Source organism: Primulina huaijiensis, chromosome 2 (genome assembly GCF_012295235.1).
Source record: "Primulina huaijiensis isolate GDHJ02 chromosome 2, ASM1229523v2, whole genome shotgun sequence".
Classification (NCBI taxonomy): Eukaryota; Viridiplantae; Streptophyta; class Magnoliopsida; order Lamiales; family Gesneriaceae; genus Primulina; species Primulina huaijiensis.
In genome coordinates, this window is record NC_133307.1 from 26660757 (window position 1) to 26675102 (window position 14346).

The window sequence follows — 14346 nt, forward strand, 5'->3', positions numbered from 1 at the left end:
TTTGATAAAAATCCCTAGCAGTTATTGGTATTGATTTTTGACGTAAAAAACATAGTAAGATGAAGATTCTAATGAAATCCCTTTTGCGTGTACAAAATCACTTTAGATGGGATCACAAGAGTTCCAAGTTCCATGTTCTTTCAATAAAATAAGGGAAAGAAAGAGCACATGACTCATGAGTAGGAGCTTCGCAAGGCATGAGGGGGGCACGGTGACATGGGCTTCATCATTGGCCCAAATGATATATCCATCTCAACAAAACTAAGCTGGCATGAAATGAAAAATGACCCTTTTTTTAAGAAACACTTCAATAATTTTACTTTTTGAAAATGGGGTATTCTCCCAAAAAACAAGAAGAAAACAAAGGAACTAAAAATTTGAGAGAAGATAATGCATTATTTGACTTTATGGAGGGAAGACGTGAAGTGCCAACCAAATACACAGTAGGGAGGGAGCTTTTAGTGTGGGGTATCCGAGAAATTAATAGAAAAAAAACATAAATTAACGGTTGTGACACCTATTGACAGCTCATTAAACCAATCCTTTCAAATCCCTTCCCCCTTAAGCAATTCATCACACACGAGTAAAGGCTTCCTCTCCCTTCAATTGAATTAAACCTTTTTTTACCTTTCTATAACTCTTTGATCTGATATACAACACACACATAGATCAGACTAGACTACACTTCCTGATCACTACTCGAAATAGTCCCTCCCCTTTACAGGGATGGAAGATCTTGCTTAAAAATAGATCCGAACTTAAAAACAAGTCAAATCCATTCCATCTACCAATTACTTGTTGTCGTTGTGTATCATAGTCAGTGACGGAGCCACATGATAAGACACCGGACTTTAACTCGAATGGCTCAATTTTTCTAAATAATATATTGGTAAATTTTGTATAATTTTGATTTAATACAATTAGTTCGAATATATCAATTTAAATTAAAATATTAAAAAAAATTAAAATTTAAAATTTAAAATCAGATAAAACTATATTCCTAACTCCACAACTCATCATAATCTTACCCTAAACGGTTACTAATTGCTTTCTTGTAGCATATTTTAACCAGCCATTATACAGACGCTTAAGATTACTTAACCAAAAGAATATAAGCGTCGAATCGACTTATAAGAGGAATTAATGCGCACACAATGGTCAAAAAGACAACCTGCCAAATTATGTGAAAAAAAGCTCAAAGTACAAAAACATCCATGCAAATGTTTTGCTCCTTCCCATGCTTTGACCACACTTTTATCTTAAATAAATCATAATGGATGAAAAATAAATAAGTAAATGTACACGAAATTACACGACAATTTATTTATAAAATAAAATAATAAATAATTGATTCTGCTTTCTCGTTATTTATAATATAACGCACTACTACAAACAAACCGTCGTTCACACAAACAAATAACATGAAACAAAAACTAAAGGAAAACCAGGCTGGAGCTTCGACCAAAACACCACTCCAACTCACTGATGAAACGAAACCCTCTCCTATTTCTTATATCTTGGTATTATTATTGTGACAATATATTTTCGATCCAGTTCCCATCGGGGGATGAAGAAGACAGGCTTCAAACCACTTTCTTGTACCTCGAGCCAAACGACAAAACAATCTCCTGTGTTTCTTTAATCTTCGAAACTGATAATGTTACCTTTATTTTATTACCTTTATTTTATTCGGAAAATACTAAACAATAATCATTTTCTTCGAGCCAAGTTCTAGGTCTACTAATCATCTTCATCAACGCCTAATTAACTGCTGATTTTACTGTCCTAGAATGCTGCTATACTACCACTTGATCATCCGTCACAAAACAAGAAACTACTATAATTAACCAACGAACAAACTTAATTCCTTCGGCACGAAAGTAAATTTGAGTTCCGGTGGGGTTAATAAGTCCACTCTTGCGGAAGACAGAATTCTTGGTTCACAACCGGCTGTGGGGTGAGATTCCTCCCCTGTTGAGCCATTCTGGTATTGTTTTTGCGCTTGAAACCTGTGTCTGCGTTGAATTGAACGCCTCTAGACTTGGTCTGGGCCGATGTATCAATGGAGCCAAGATTCAAATTCAACGCATGGACCACTCTGTCTGGTAGCAAAACTGTGGAACCTGATGTATTTGCAAAGAAAAAGCGTACACATGTCAGCTTATTCGAACAAAAAATGGAAGTCCCTTCAATAAATGTCGAAGAAGCAAAAAGAAACTTGGCACAATAGATCTATAACCGAAAAAGGAAGCTGAACAGCAAGAATAAATTAACGCAGCTACCCAGCAAAACACGTGAGCAGAGCTGTGAAGGCAATATAATAGCAAGATGCGAACAAATATTTATTGAAACATAAATGCTGGAAAAAGAATTATGTTCTGTTAATAACCTGGTTTCCTGCTTGTTTCCATCGAGTTGGTTCGATATCCTCTAGGCAAGAAAACTCCGGTGCCTGTACGCTCTTTTTTGGCTCCATTTTCTGCGAGAAAAACTGCCCTCATCCCTGAACTGGGAATCTGCTCCGGTTGACGTTGAGACTGCAGTAGAGTGGGCCAAGCTGCCGCTGATAATCCTTGAATTTCTCCGACTCCTCCGATTCTGTTCGCATTCTGAAACTGGTTTCCCTTCCGCCCATGTACCCAAACTTCATTCTTCAGCTGCTGAAACTGAACAAAGGGTGAGAAAACATAAATGCCCGCACGTAAAAGGGGGAAGTTGGAAGGAGAAAAAAATCACTAACCTGAATTGGTTGCACATCCTGGTAGGTTAACTGTACTTGGGTTTTAGGATTGGGGTAAAACCCGGAGGCCTGGCAGCTGTTCAATCGGGGAACGGTAACAGGGGAAGGCTTTAGCGGCGGATAAGTCATTTTCGGTTGGTAACACGCCAACGCTGCGTCATTCACCCGCAGCCTAGCAACCTTCACCGAGGCCTCGTAGAACAAATCCCAACTCATCGCGCATTCGGAACGCGGCGGAGAAGAAACTTGCGAAACTGATTTCGGGCTGACCGGACTCGAAACTGGTTTGCACCCGAGTAGAGTTGATTGTGGCGAAGCAGAAATCTTCCACCCCTGTAACAACCACAAAAATGATTTTAAAAAAACAACCCAAGACAAAGGGAACGTAAAATCACCAAGAACTAACACACACGTACCTTCTTTGAGTCAGTCAGAGTAGAGTAATTCATCTTCTGGGTTAAAAAGCTGATGAAATCATCCTCATCGCTCTCGTTTTCGGTCGAACCCGTAACCGACTCAACGGGGGAGCTCAGATCCGAGTAGAGCCCAAACGAGTTCCTACACCCACAAGAAAAATCATCACCTCCCTTCTTCTTGAAGTCCGTCAGCAAGTCATCGTCCGTCAGAAACTCCGATGGCAGCCAAAACTCTCCGTCATCCAACTCTTGGGCCATGAACAGAATAACAGACGAACTAACTATCCCTTCTCTTTAACCAGAAGCCTTAAAACAGTAAAAACGAGTAACACCAAAGGTAATAAACACCGGGGCGTTGCTGCTGCGTGAAGGTTTAATTATAGGCAGAACTCAAATGGCTGAAAGAACCTCAGGGCCCAGCAGAGTAAAGATTATTGTAGTAGAGAGAGAAGAGCAAAAAAACAAAAAATCAAAGTTTTCGGGGAGGAGAGGAAAGAGAGTGGAGGGGTAAATATTGGAGTGGTGGCGGAGGTGGGATTTTATAATGGAAAAACTACCCTGACAGGGTGAAAGGCTAGATGCGGAGGTATCCCAAGCGCAGCGGCGGAAGGTGAATACACGTCCGGCGGTGAAGAATTTTTTTTTAAAAAAAATTAAAAAGTGGGGGGAATAGTTGTAGCCAGGTCGGGGGTGGGGGTGTGGGTCGTGGTGGAGTGAGGCGGGGCCCGGCTCTGACAGAGCTCACTCGGTTCGCATGTGAGCCCAATTGTGGGGTCCGCTTAAATTCAGTTTACCCTTTTTGTCTAACTTTACTCTTTATTAGCTAATCCCAATATTATTTTCAAATCACATCAAGTGGGATCTAATTTATAATATCAACTGACATCCTATCCTAACCAGCAGTTATATAGAAATTTTTCGGTAAATAATCAATATTTATAGATTATATTAAAATTAATAAGTATTTAATTGAATTTTATAAAAATAATTGTGTTTAGTAATAATTTTTGAATGAGAAGCAATATTATATATATTTATATATCATGATACAAAGATTAGTGGGTAAAACACATATAATTATTTTTAATGACGTGAGAATTCGAAGATCGTTATTTTTTGTTGTGATACTAGATAAATCTCTAAACCAATACAATAACCTGCAAACCACGTAAACCACATTAGACATCAATAAATATCATTTCTCATAACATAATAATATATAGTTTAAATTAATAAACAAATACTCTGGATATGCCCTTAAATCACTATTTTTAGGTATGTTTTGCAACAAAATAACAAATGTTTTGTAGATGACACAGAAGGTCATTTTTATATCTATAGGCATATGTTTAAAAGTCAAACCAAATGAAATATATATTTTTGAAAAAATATTGTTTAATAGAATTAGTTGATAATTTTTAGAGTAACGAATTTATATATTTAAAGTTAAGTGGATTGATAATCCGTGTTGACAACGTGTTGGCACCTCTTGTGATTGGTCAAGTAGTGTTGGCATAAGTGATAAGAGCACACGTGCCAAATTATTCTTTGCATGCAAGCAATTAGTAGGCAGTGGGTGGCGTGTTTAGCGTTTTTAATCAACTTTTTACGTTAAGTTTACTTAGATCTTTATTATATTTTAAATTTATTTTTAATTTTAAAAATAATAAATATGTTTAGTTAGTTTGACTATTAACAAAAACGAATCGAATCAAATTTATCTTTGTTATGGAATTTAAAACCAAACTACTCATATAAATTATTAATATCCGAATAAATACTTTTAATTTGATTTAGATTATTCTTGAGTATATTTATATTATCTAATCTAATATTATAATTATAAGTAATTAAATATCAATCAATACATATCCAAAGATCAAAGTAAATAATATTACAAGTTTTGATATAAAAAAAAATATATAAATATAAATCTTCGCCTGATCTTTAAAAGAAGCTCCACAACTATCGGTGCTCATGTTTGTGGCATTAACTTGGGGACAATGACTTCTAGTCAGTACGTTTAACTTGTAGATTGTTTATTTGTTTGTGTGAGAAGATTTTGTTGTTGCTAACATAATGTTATGTTAAATATGTTGAAATATAATTGTNTATATTTGTTTTATCTTGAAATATTTGGAGCCCAAAAATGAATCTGGGGCCTTATTGAGAATTCTCGGGATGGCAAAGGCTGCAGCAAATCTTACTTTCAGAAGATATTTTCTGCGTGATTAAGACATGGAATTGTAATGTCACTCCTTTAAAGTAAGTTGCCGGTGGGTCCGGTGTCATATATTTATTAATCCTATATATATTTCCAATTTAGATGAAAATAATGAGTTAATCTGAATAATGGTACCATAAAATCCTAATTTTGGACTTATAAATTGCTCTATTATGAATTTTAAATATGTAACTTGTTACTTTTTTTTGTTTATAACATTTCTCCGTCCGAAATGATTACTGGTAGTTGTTCTACCTAGTTTATATGATGAAAATTATGCTTTTATGATGTTTCATAATTCCAATTTGCCCCTTAATATATATTACATGTGTGATTGAATATAGCGATTTGATCGCCGATTCTTATTATTTGGTTCTTCAGGTTGAATATTATTTATTTATTTATCATTTACAAGTCCACAAATGAGAGCAAGGAATCTCTTCTCTCCATATTCCAGCTGACATGGCACAGTTTGAGAACTTCAAATTCGGCTGCTCGATAGTCAATCGTTACGGTCAAACCCGTCAAATTAAACGGCACTCCTTTTGGTCTGCTCTACTCAGGTCCCGTCGCTTTAACTGCCGGCGTTAGACGGCGCATGCTTCCCGCCTTTTTCCCCGATCCACATTCGGGGAAAAATAATTTGGTTCAGTTGGTAGCCAATAATTTCTTTAGATTCGGCTCTTTATAGTTTTATTTATCTGTTTGATTCGAGATGTACAAGAATTTGAGTTAAGATCCTTGTAAATTAGATGCAACCGACCCCCATTGTGTAAATTAGATGCAACCGACCCCCATTGTGTTAGTGACTGATCCAAAGGGACTGATCCAAAGGTACCAACGAATCGATCTATCTCACAAGCTTTCGGAGTCAACACGAATTCATATTCAAAATTTTCAAATATAATCCGAACTTGAAAATATTCTAATTTGAATCCAAATTATCTTGTTATATAATTTGTGAGCTTTAATATTTTATTAAAACATATAACTGTATATCAAATAAAAATATTTGAAAATTTTATTTTATAACCATAATTTGAACAGCTTACGAACATGTTTGAATGCATCGAACCAAACTCGAACTTTGATTTGAACCGAACTTAAGCAAAGCTAATTCGAGCTCTATTTTTTTTTTTAAATATTCAGCTTACCCCATTGGCTGATCATTAATTTACGAAAGGAGTACCTCGATTTTTTTATACTTTCTATTGAGTGAGGCTAGTTTCTTGTTTACATGTGATTTATCCCTTTAAATTACAGAGAATTTCCTTCTTGATGTTCATCAAAAAAATAAAATAAAAATCCCTCGGTGCAAACTTCTTTTTTCCTTTTTGGAATCATATAATGGCCAATGATTGTGGAAGTTGGTTGTTTACTGATTTGTTTTCCACCTAACATTTAGACTTTGGATGCTACAAGAGACATACATGCACTCTTATAATCAATTATTGGCTTGCTTTTCTTTGCCCCTTCTCTTAATTTCGTTTACGGTCGGAGAGGGAATTCTTGATGACAAAACACCATTATCAATTATGAACTATGGTTGGCTTCGTCATCATATTATATATTTCGTATAATGTGTAACACTTGACTACTTAATCTATGTACTCACTTAGATATATAGATATGTTTATTACTTTTATAAGGATCTTCAAAAAATTGAATAATCGATGTAAAATTATTTTTTCGTCTAGCTCTTCAATTTTCAATATCACAAGGATCATAACTTATACAAGATTAAAAGACTGATCCGCCAATATTTGTTTTTTCATTCACAAAATTCAAACTTGAACTAGTTTACTGGAATCAATGGACGTTGATTCTTGATATAATTCTTCATTACACCAAAATAAACCACTCCTATAAGAGGCCCTTTTGCCCACACATCTATTTCCATTCCCCTTTCAAGATTGAGAGAGAGAGACACGAGTCTTAAAACTTTGACAGAGTTATATGTCCATTATTAACTTTGACAGAGTTATATGTCCATTATTTGACCAAAATAGGAATCGAAATAAATACATATATCATAATTAATGTTTTTTCTGATACCATGCTTTGAGATATTTCAATGAAGCCCCAGAATTGGATTAAATTTTAGATGCCTTTCATGTCAGTGATTAAAATGTATGCATTTCTTTAAAAAAAATTGAATATATATTTGAATACACGTTTTTTAAAGGAGCTGCTTTATCAAAAAATACCATACTAGGATGAGGAAAGTTTCAAAAATGCTTTAAAAAGTCAGAATACCGAAAAATAGAACATAAACACTTTTTGGATTTAAAATTCTACTTCAAGAAAAATTACCTAAAAAACTTGTACACAATAAACATTTCATTAAGCGAAATCCTTCTATATCAAAACTGGCCAACATACGATTATAACATACAAATTGCTAAACATTGAGTGCCAAGCGATTTTCGAAAAGAAAATGGATTTGATTATAAAATATGGAAAGCTATGAGAAGAATTGAAAAGGAAGCAAAATGAACGCACTGTAAAATTTGAAATACTTAACAGCATAAATTCGAAAATACTTGCAGCAGTAGTTCAGAAATTATACCATCTAAATATCATAATAAGCTAATCTAAACACTCAGCGTGATAATTGAAGACAAGCTATCCCTCTTTCTGTTTCACAGTCTTCGCATTTCTAGATATAATCTGAGCCATCAGGAAAGTGATGCAGATCCGGATGCGTTCCTCGCCCTGGCCTCCGGGGATTTCTGCAATGCATTCGAAACACAAAGCATTATACTTCGGACAGTGAAATGCATAAAGTAAGAAGACGAGGGGGCAATAGGAACCACTGATGTGGAAAAATGTGATGTCAACCCAACAAAAATAGAGGGTTGCAGCATGTGTATCTTTTTTATTCCTATAGCTTTCTGTTTCAAAAAAGTCCTTAACATATTCCAGATATTAAAACGTGCATCTAAAATTACCTCACAAACCGACCCGCCTCAAAACCGGGCACACCAGGAGGTCCATATGGGTCAAAGCGAGCACCAGGCGGCACACCCCTGCTTCAGAAAATCAATCAGAACCCAACCCACATACAAGAAACATTCACAGAGAGAAGGGAAGCAACTCACTGTAGACCTCCAGGCAAGCCAGGCTCCCCGACTCTTCCTCCAAAGAACCTTGGGTCATTGGGACCTACATGCGAATGAAAAGGCTATTAGACTAATTTCAAGAGTGCTATTTTTCCAGAAGGAAATTCTGAAATATCACCATATACAGACCTACTAGCATGCTTCCACCGCCAAAATCTCCCCTGTACGAAGTTGAAACAAGCTATAACCATTGACCAATGCACAACTTGCAAAAAGAGAAATAAGCCACATTTATCGAGCGATGATGAAACAAAGAAAAGAAAGCTACAAACCTGGTGGGATACATTCCAGCCCCAGGCCCAGGAAAGAGATCGCTGGAACCAGAACCAGGAATTGGAGGAACGATAAATCTACAGAGAACAAGTGAGAGATAAGATATTACACCACATTGTGAGCATAACATAAAATATAACAAGTATCGGACATTTGAAAAACAATAATAGAACTAAGGCACTTAATAATTTGAACATCCGCATACCATATTTTCTCACTATACAACCTTCAACATTCTACATAATATTTTAAAAACCTTGAATATAATTTACGCACAGACAACTAATCAGATTCATGTCCTCAAGATTAAATTAATAATATTAAATTTTTGGTCAACATCAGATTCCCAAACAAATTCAACATGTTCATGGCGATAAGAAGCAAGTTAAAGTAGCCCTTTTGAAAGAATGTAAAGTTGTAATTAATATGGATTTCTGTATTACAGTTACCAAATAGAATTTAATTTGTAGCTCGATTGGAAGCATTTATATTGCTGAGTATCTCCAACTGGCAGCCATTTACAAGAGAAAACAAGCATATAATAGGCTCATGCTATTCAAGTATGGAAGATAGTTTAGTTAAGTAACCAGAGCTGATAAAGTACAGACTATCAGACACACATATGCCAGTCAAAATAGGTAAGCAAATAGTTGTGAAAACATACCCTGAAGGTGGAGGATAAATGTATTGATCTTCAGGGTCGGCATCATCTCCTGTCATGGGCTTATACGTGTCGTCTCCCAAACTTGTACCAGAACTGCAAACAAGTAGATAAGAACCTCAAAAATTGATTTTGTGAGGTATAAATAGCAATGCTTAGAAACATGATGCAAAACGGATTAATGGTAGATCAATCCAACAAGTGTAAATTTTAATTACATCAGCTAAGATGCAAGCAAAACACAAAATTTCCAATTCTTAAGAAAATGCAAACATAATTCTACCCTGACAATTAGAAAGTGTTTAGCTAAAACACAATGAGATAACTTCTTAAATACATAAAACTAAAATAACTGGTGCATTCTCATCTAGAACACATAATATTTCCGCAAAAATGTGTGGAATCTTAATCAATATAAACAAACGTAAAAGGAATATTGATATTTGATACAAATCCAATCCATGTATATTCCAATTATAATTATCAGTTAGCGCAACAAGCTTTATACTAAACAAAACAAGGACCAGATTGCAGGCACCCCCACTACGCATTCCACAGCAGATCCAATTTGTAAAAAAACATCAAAATTATCACAAATCAATCAAGTACCTTGAAGGTTGATTAGATGAACTTGTGGCCACAGAACCATCAAGTTTACGTAAAATTTCTTTGTTGACTTCCGTCACCAGCTTCCCCAAATTCTTGAACTGGGAAGCATAATTTGTCCCTCCATTGTCTTCCACATACTCTCCGACACTACAAAAGCAAACAATCAATTCCCTTTGCACACAGGCAAAAAAAAAAAACTTTGAAGCCTGTAGCATACATTTAACTTACTCGATTTCCATATGAAGAAGTTCAGAATCACCATCCTTCAAAACATCAACCATCAGACTATTATTCATCACAAGACACTTCATTAGCACTTTCTTGGACTCCTTCTCAGGATGGGAATACAAAAAAGCATAATGTTCTTCAATGGCGTTCCAATTCTCTACCCCTACCTCGTCTTCTCAAATCAAACGGAACCACATAACAGAATAACACAAAAATATCAGGAAAAAATCAACCAAAGGAGTTCAAAGCAGAGTATTAGATAAGTTTTTGATCAATCGGAAAGAAAATTCGGTGAATTACCAGTGGAGGACGAGGAAAGGGCATTGTCCGAGAAGGCGGAAAGACCGGTGTCGTGAAGAACGTAACCGGCGGCAACAAAGGCTGCGTGCACGGCGAAGGCAGCCTTGTCGTGGGGGTTACGGAACGACGGCCGCGCCGCCCGTATCACCGCCATCAACGACTGTTCCGTGGCCATAATCTCTTCCACGCCGTTTGTTGATTTCTGCTGTGAAAAAACACTCGAGCACTTTCTTCGTCTGCAAGAGAGAATAATTAATGTATATCGTTCTTTGGACATTAATAAGAAGGCCTGGGCTATGAGGGAAAAATAGTCCGAGCCCAAAAGTTTCTCATAGGCTGGAAAAATATGGGGCCTTTTGGCCCAACAGCTTGATCTTCTAGGGTCCAAAATTTATTAGGTATATACTGCACCAGCCGGGAATCGAACCCGGGTCTGTACCGTGGCAGGGTACTATTCTACCACTAGACCACTGGTGCTCTACGTTAATTAACAGTTTTTATTAATTATATATATAAATTATTTACAGCTTAACAAGCATGCCTTGCATCTTTGATCTGCAAACTAAAAACTTGATTAAAAATATTTAATATTAAATTATATCTTAAATTATAGGATGAATTTATTTTAAAACTGTAATATGGTAACTTTTTGGTTATAATCTGGGAATGTAAAAAGAAAGAGGAAAAATTTGATTGTAAAAAAAAAAAAAGAAGAATAAAATTATAATATAGAGCAGAGTTTTATGTTGAGTTATAAGAAACTATTTTGAAGATATTATGGAAATTATGATCACAAATTAATGAATTTGAATGGAAAAAGACCCAACATTTTCAAGCCCACCAATGACCAGTGTATGTACATATGGAATTTAAAACCTTGTTGATGATTATTACGTTTCTTAAGTGAATCATAAGGAACCGTAATAGTCAGCTTTAGATGAAGAATATATTCTTGCAAGCTGTATATATGAAACGTTCACAAGCTTCTATTAAGGTAAAGCAGAATCTAATTTTGTTCCAACGGCCATTGGGAATTACTACAAATTAAGTGAGAAGTTACTATTACGTATTAGGTACTTTATTTGTACAAGTTTTTGAGAATATAGTAATAAAGAGCTTGATTTACGAGCTTGATCGAAATCTTGCTTTCACGTCAAACGGAGGTAGTTATGTTATAAATATCACATATTGAATATCAAAACTAATAAATAGTAATTTATAAACTAATAAAAATTATATCACCTAATAGAAATTTTTTTTGAAATAAAACACGTCTTGTGTTTATAACATAGCATTGTTATTCTCGTTGAGAATAAGCATTGTAAGGGATATTGTTTGACAGATATGATACCAGTAGTGTAAGATAGTAAATTTGTGTTTTATCAGAATTTAGTGTTGTGTCAAATGTTACAACATGCAGCGGAATATTAAGCTTTGTACCATAAATTGACTTTAAATAAATACGATGGACAAGATTAAATATGCACAAATATAAATACTTGTGCGGTGCCTCAGGACAAAAATTAATCACTAGAAAATCAAATTGTTTACAAAAATCAACCACTAGTGATTTTAACGAAAATCAATTTCCTCATCAAGTTGAGAAAATAAAATGCTTTCTAAAACCAAGAATAACACTAAAACGCAATTAAGAAAGCAAAAACGTGAAGCCAAAAAATGGAGCAACAAAACCCGATCTTCAGCCAACACTTGCACGCGTGTTGTCTGAGATGTCTCCAACAATCACGGCAACACGTGAAACATCACTATTGAAAAACATCAACGTCCTTGTAGAATAATTTTCTCTGAAACCCACGACGTGCAAAGTGCACACGATGTACAGTCACGAAAACTTCCAAGTGAAGAGTGAAAAACAAAATCGTCGACTCCTCTTCAAAACAACAACGTCTTTGTAGGATGTTTTTCTATGAGAACCACGACGTGCCAAAGACCTTGAATGATTAATCGAGAAAGCCGCTAAGAAAAACTCCCACGAAAATCACCTCGCGTAAATCCCCTCCACGAAAAACTCTCTCTTTTTCAAAACAAAAAACCTTATTTATAAGCCTAGGGTTATCAAATCAATAAGTAAATTATAATATTAGGGAAATCATTTTAAGAAATTAAATTACAGAATAATATTTCCCTTCAAGCATAACAAGAATGAGTGACCTAGAAAAATACAACTATCGGATCATAATCAATAAGTGCAAAAAAAAACCTTATATGATATCCCGCATCAAACTTTAAGTTCAATATTCCAACAAAAAAATAACATAATATTCATGGGAAAAATTTACATTTTTGATAATGTAACTTGCACGTTTTTCTTTTTTTTTTTTCCGTTATTGGTTAATTCACGATTTTAGTTTATAAATTTGCACTTTTATCAATTTTAGTCACTTTTTCTGTCACGCCCCGAAACTCGGGATTTGACACCGGCGTTGTTTAACAATCACACAATTGAAACAACCAGCCTCGTAGCATAGTATAAACCGAAAACCAGTTTATTATTCATAACTCCTCAAAAAGAACAACTGTCTTTACAACTGAAATAAAATAAATTTGCGGAAACGTCTAATCTAAAATTTTAAATTTCTAAAGAAAAAAAATAATCATGTCTACTAATCACCATCCCCAAAATTGTTCCGATTCTTCTTCTTCTACCTGCTCTTCGGATTTATCTGGGAAAGGTTGTAAGGGGTGAGTATTTTGGGAATACTCAGTAAATGGGGGAAATATCGAACACCACATAAAATTTCATATTTTCGAAAATAACATATATTTACAGCATGCTTTTCATAATTTTTTTAACACTGCAATTTTTCACCTTTCATGGTTTACTGACGTCAGTCCCTAAGTTTTAATCCTCTAAGGGGGCGAGGCCGTAAAACAGTTCTATCCCACTGTTAAGGGCCATATGTTGGAATTCCACCCATTTTCAGGGAATCCTCACAGTGTTCTCACAAAACGTAACAAGATTTAAAAAAAACGTAGACGGTGTTCGACCGCATTTTTTTCTTTAAAAGAAAAACACATAACCCAAAAATTTAAAACTTTAAAAAAATTTGCCCACTTACCTTAAATTCTTGATGCAAAAATTACGTGAATAATTAGGGTTGCTTGCACAGGAATTTCGAAAATTCCTCTTCAACGGCTGGACGGCGGCAGCGCTTCGCTGTGCTCGAAAATTCCTATGGAGACTAGAGGAGAATTTTCGAAATTTTGCTGTATTCTAAGGTGTGATTTTCGAAAACTAGGGCCCTTCTATTTATAGGAGTTGGCTGCTATCGTGATAGTGCGTTTGAACTGTGAATCAAATCTAAAATCTTGATATATCCGTGATCTAGGTAGATATCCGAAATCTCCTTCTTTTTTTTCCACCTAATTTTCGAAAATCTCATGGTGTATATTGTTAGATTTCGAATTCTAGGGATTTTATTATCTCTTATTTGATCTTTTATCCCGGTATCTCAATATCAACCTAAATCTTAGACATTTATCTGCTTATTTTCAAAATTCCTTCTTTAATTCCTTAGATTGAGATAAATTTATTCCTACCAAAATTTCAAGTTTAAAAATAGATGATATTATCTTAATCTCGAGCTTTATAATTCTGTACACGATAAAATTATCTACACAATTATCTACTCAACTTAGATAACCTTAAAACAAATCTTATATTCTGAATGATTTAAATATTAATATCCAAGATTACACCATCAAATTATTAACCTGATATTAAACTGATATGATCACGATATTACAAAATC

The 14346-nt window shown here is 34.8% G+C and overlaps 2 protein-coding genes and 1 non-coding gene across 6 annotated transcripts; all 3 read right to left on the reverse strand.

Moving 5' to 3' along the window:
- Nucleotides 1-1615: 1615 nt before the first annotated feature.
- Nucleotides 1616-3674, reverse strand: LOC140971112 (uncharacterized). 3 transcript variants are annotated; one of them, XM_073433199.1, is made up of 4 exons: nt 3157-3674; nt 2741-3073; nt 2390-2657; nt 1616-2123 (listed from the first exon to the last, which is right to left on the reverse strand). In XM_073433199.1, exons 1-4 carry the CDS (start codon nt 3412-3414, stop codon nt 1903-1905), a joined length of 1080 nt encoding a protein of 359 aa, XP_073289300.1. In that variant the 5' UTR covers nt 3415-3674; the 3' UTR covers nt 1616-1902. The 3 variants fall into 3 exon arrangements, with proteins under 3 accessions (XP_073289300.1, XP_073289299.1, XP_073289298.1); XM_073433198.1 differs by having other exon boundaries at nt 2390-2660; XM_073433197.1 differs by having other exon boundaries at nt 2390-2666.
- Nucleotides 3675-7879: 4205 nt separating this feature from the next.
- LOC140960880 (probable proteasome inhibitor) lies at nt 7880-10826 on the reverse strand. 2 transcript variants are annotated; one of them, XM_073419207.1, is made up of 9 exons: nt 10574-10826; nt 10274-10445; nt 10046-10192; nt 9440-9520; nt 8775-8852; nt 8632-8663; nt 8482-8545; nt 8332-8409; nt 7880-8112 (listed from the first exon to the last, which is right to left on the reverse strand). In XM_073419207.1, the coding sequence occupies exons 1-9, from the start codon at nt 10746-10748 to the stop codon at nt 8040-8042; spliced, it is 900 nt and encodes a 299-aa protein (XP_073275308.1). In that variant the 5' UTR covers nt 10749-10826; the 3' UTR covers nt 7880-8039. The 2 variants fall into 2 exon arrangements, with proteins under 2 accessions (XP_073275308.1, XP_073275299.1); XM_073419198.1 differs by having other exon boundaries at nt 9440-9532.
- Nucleotides 10827-10979: 153 nt separating this feature from the next.
- On the reverse strand, nt 10980-11050 carry TRNAG-GCC (transfer RNA glycine (anticodon GCC)). The gene has a single exon. It is a non-coding gene; the product is annotated as a tRNA-Gly (tRNA).
- Nucleotides 11051-14346: the final 3296 nt, after the last annotated feature.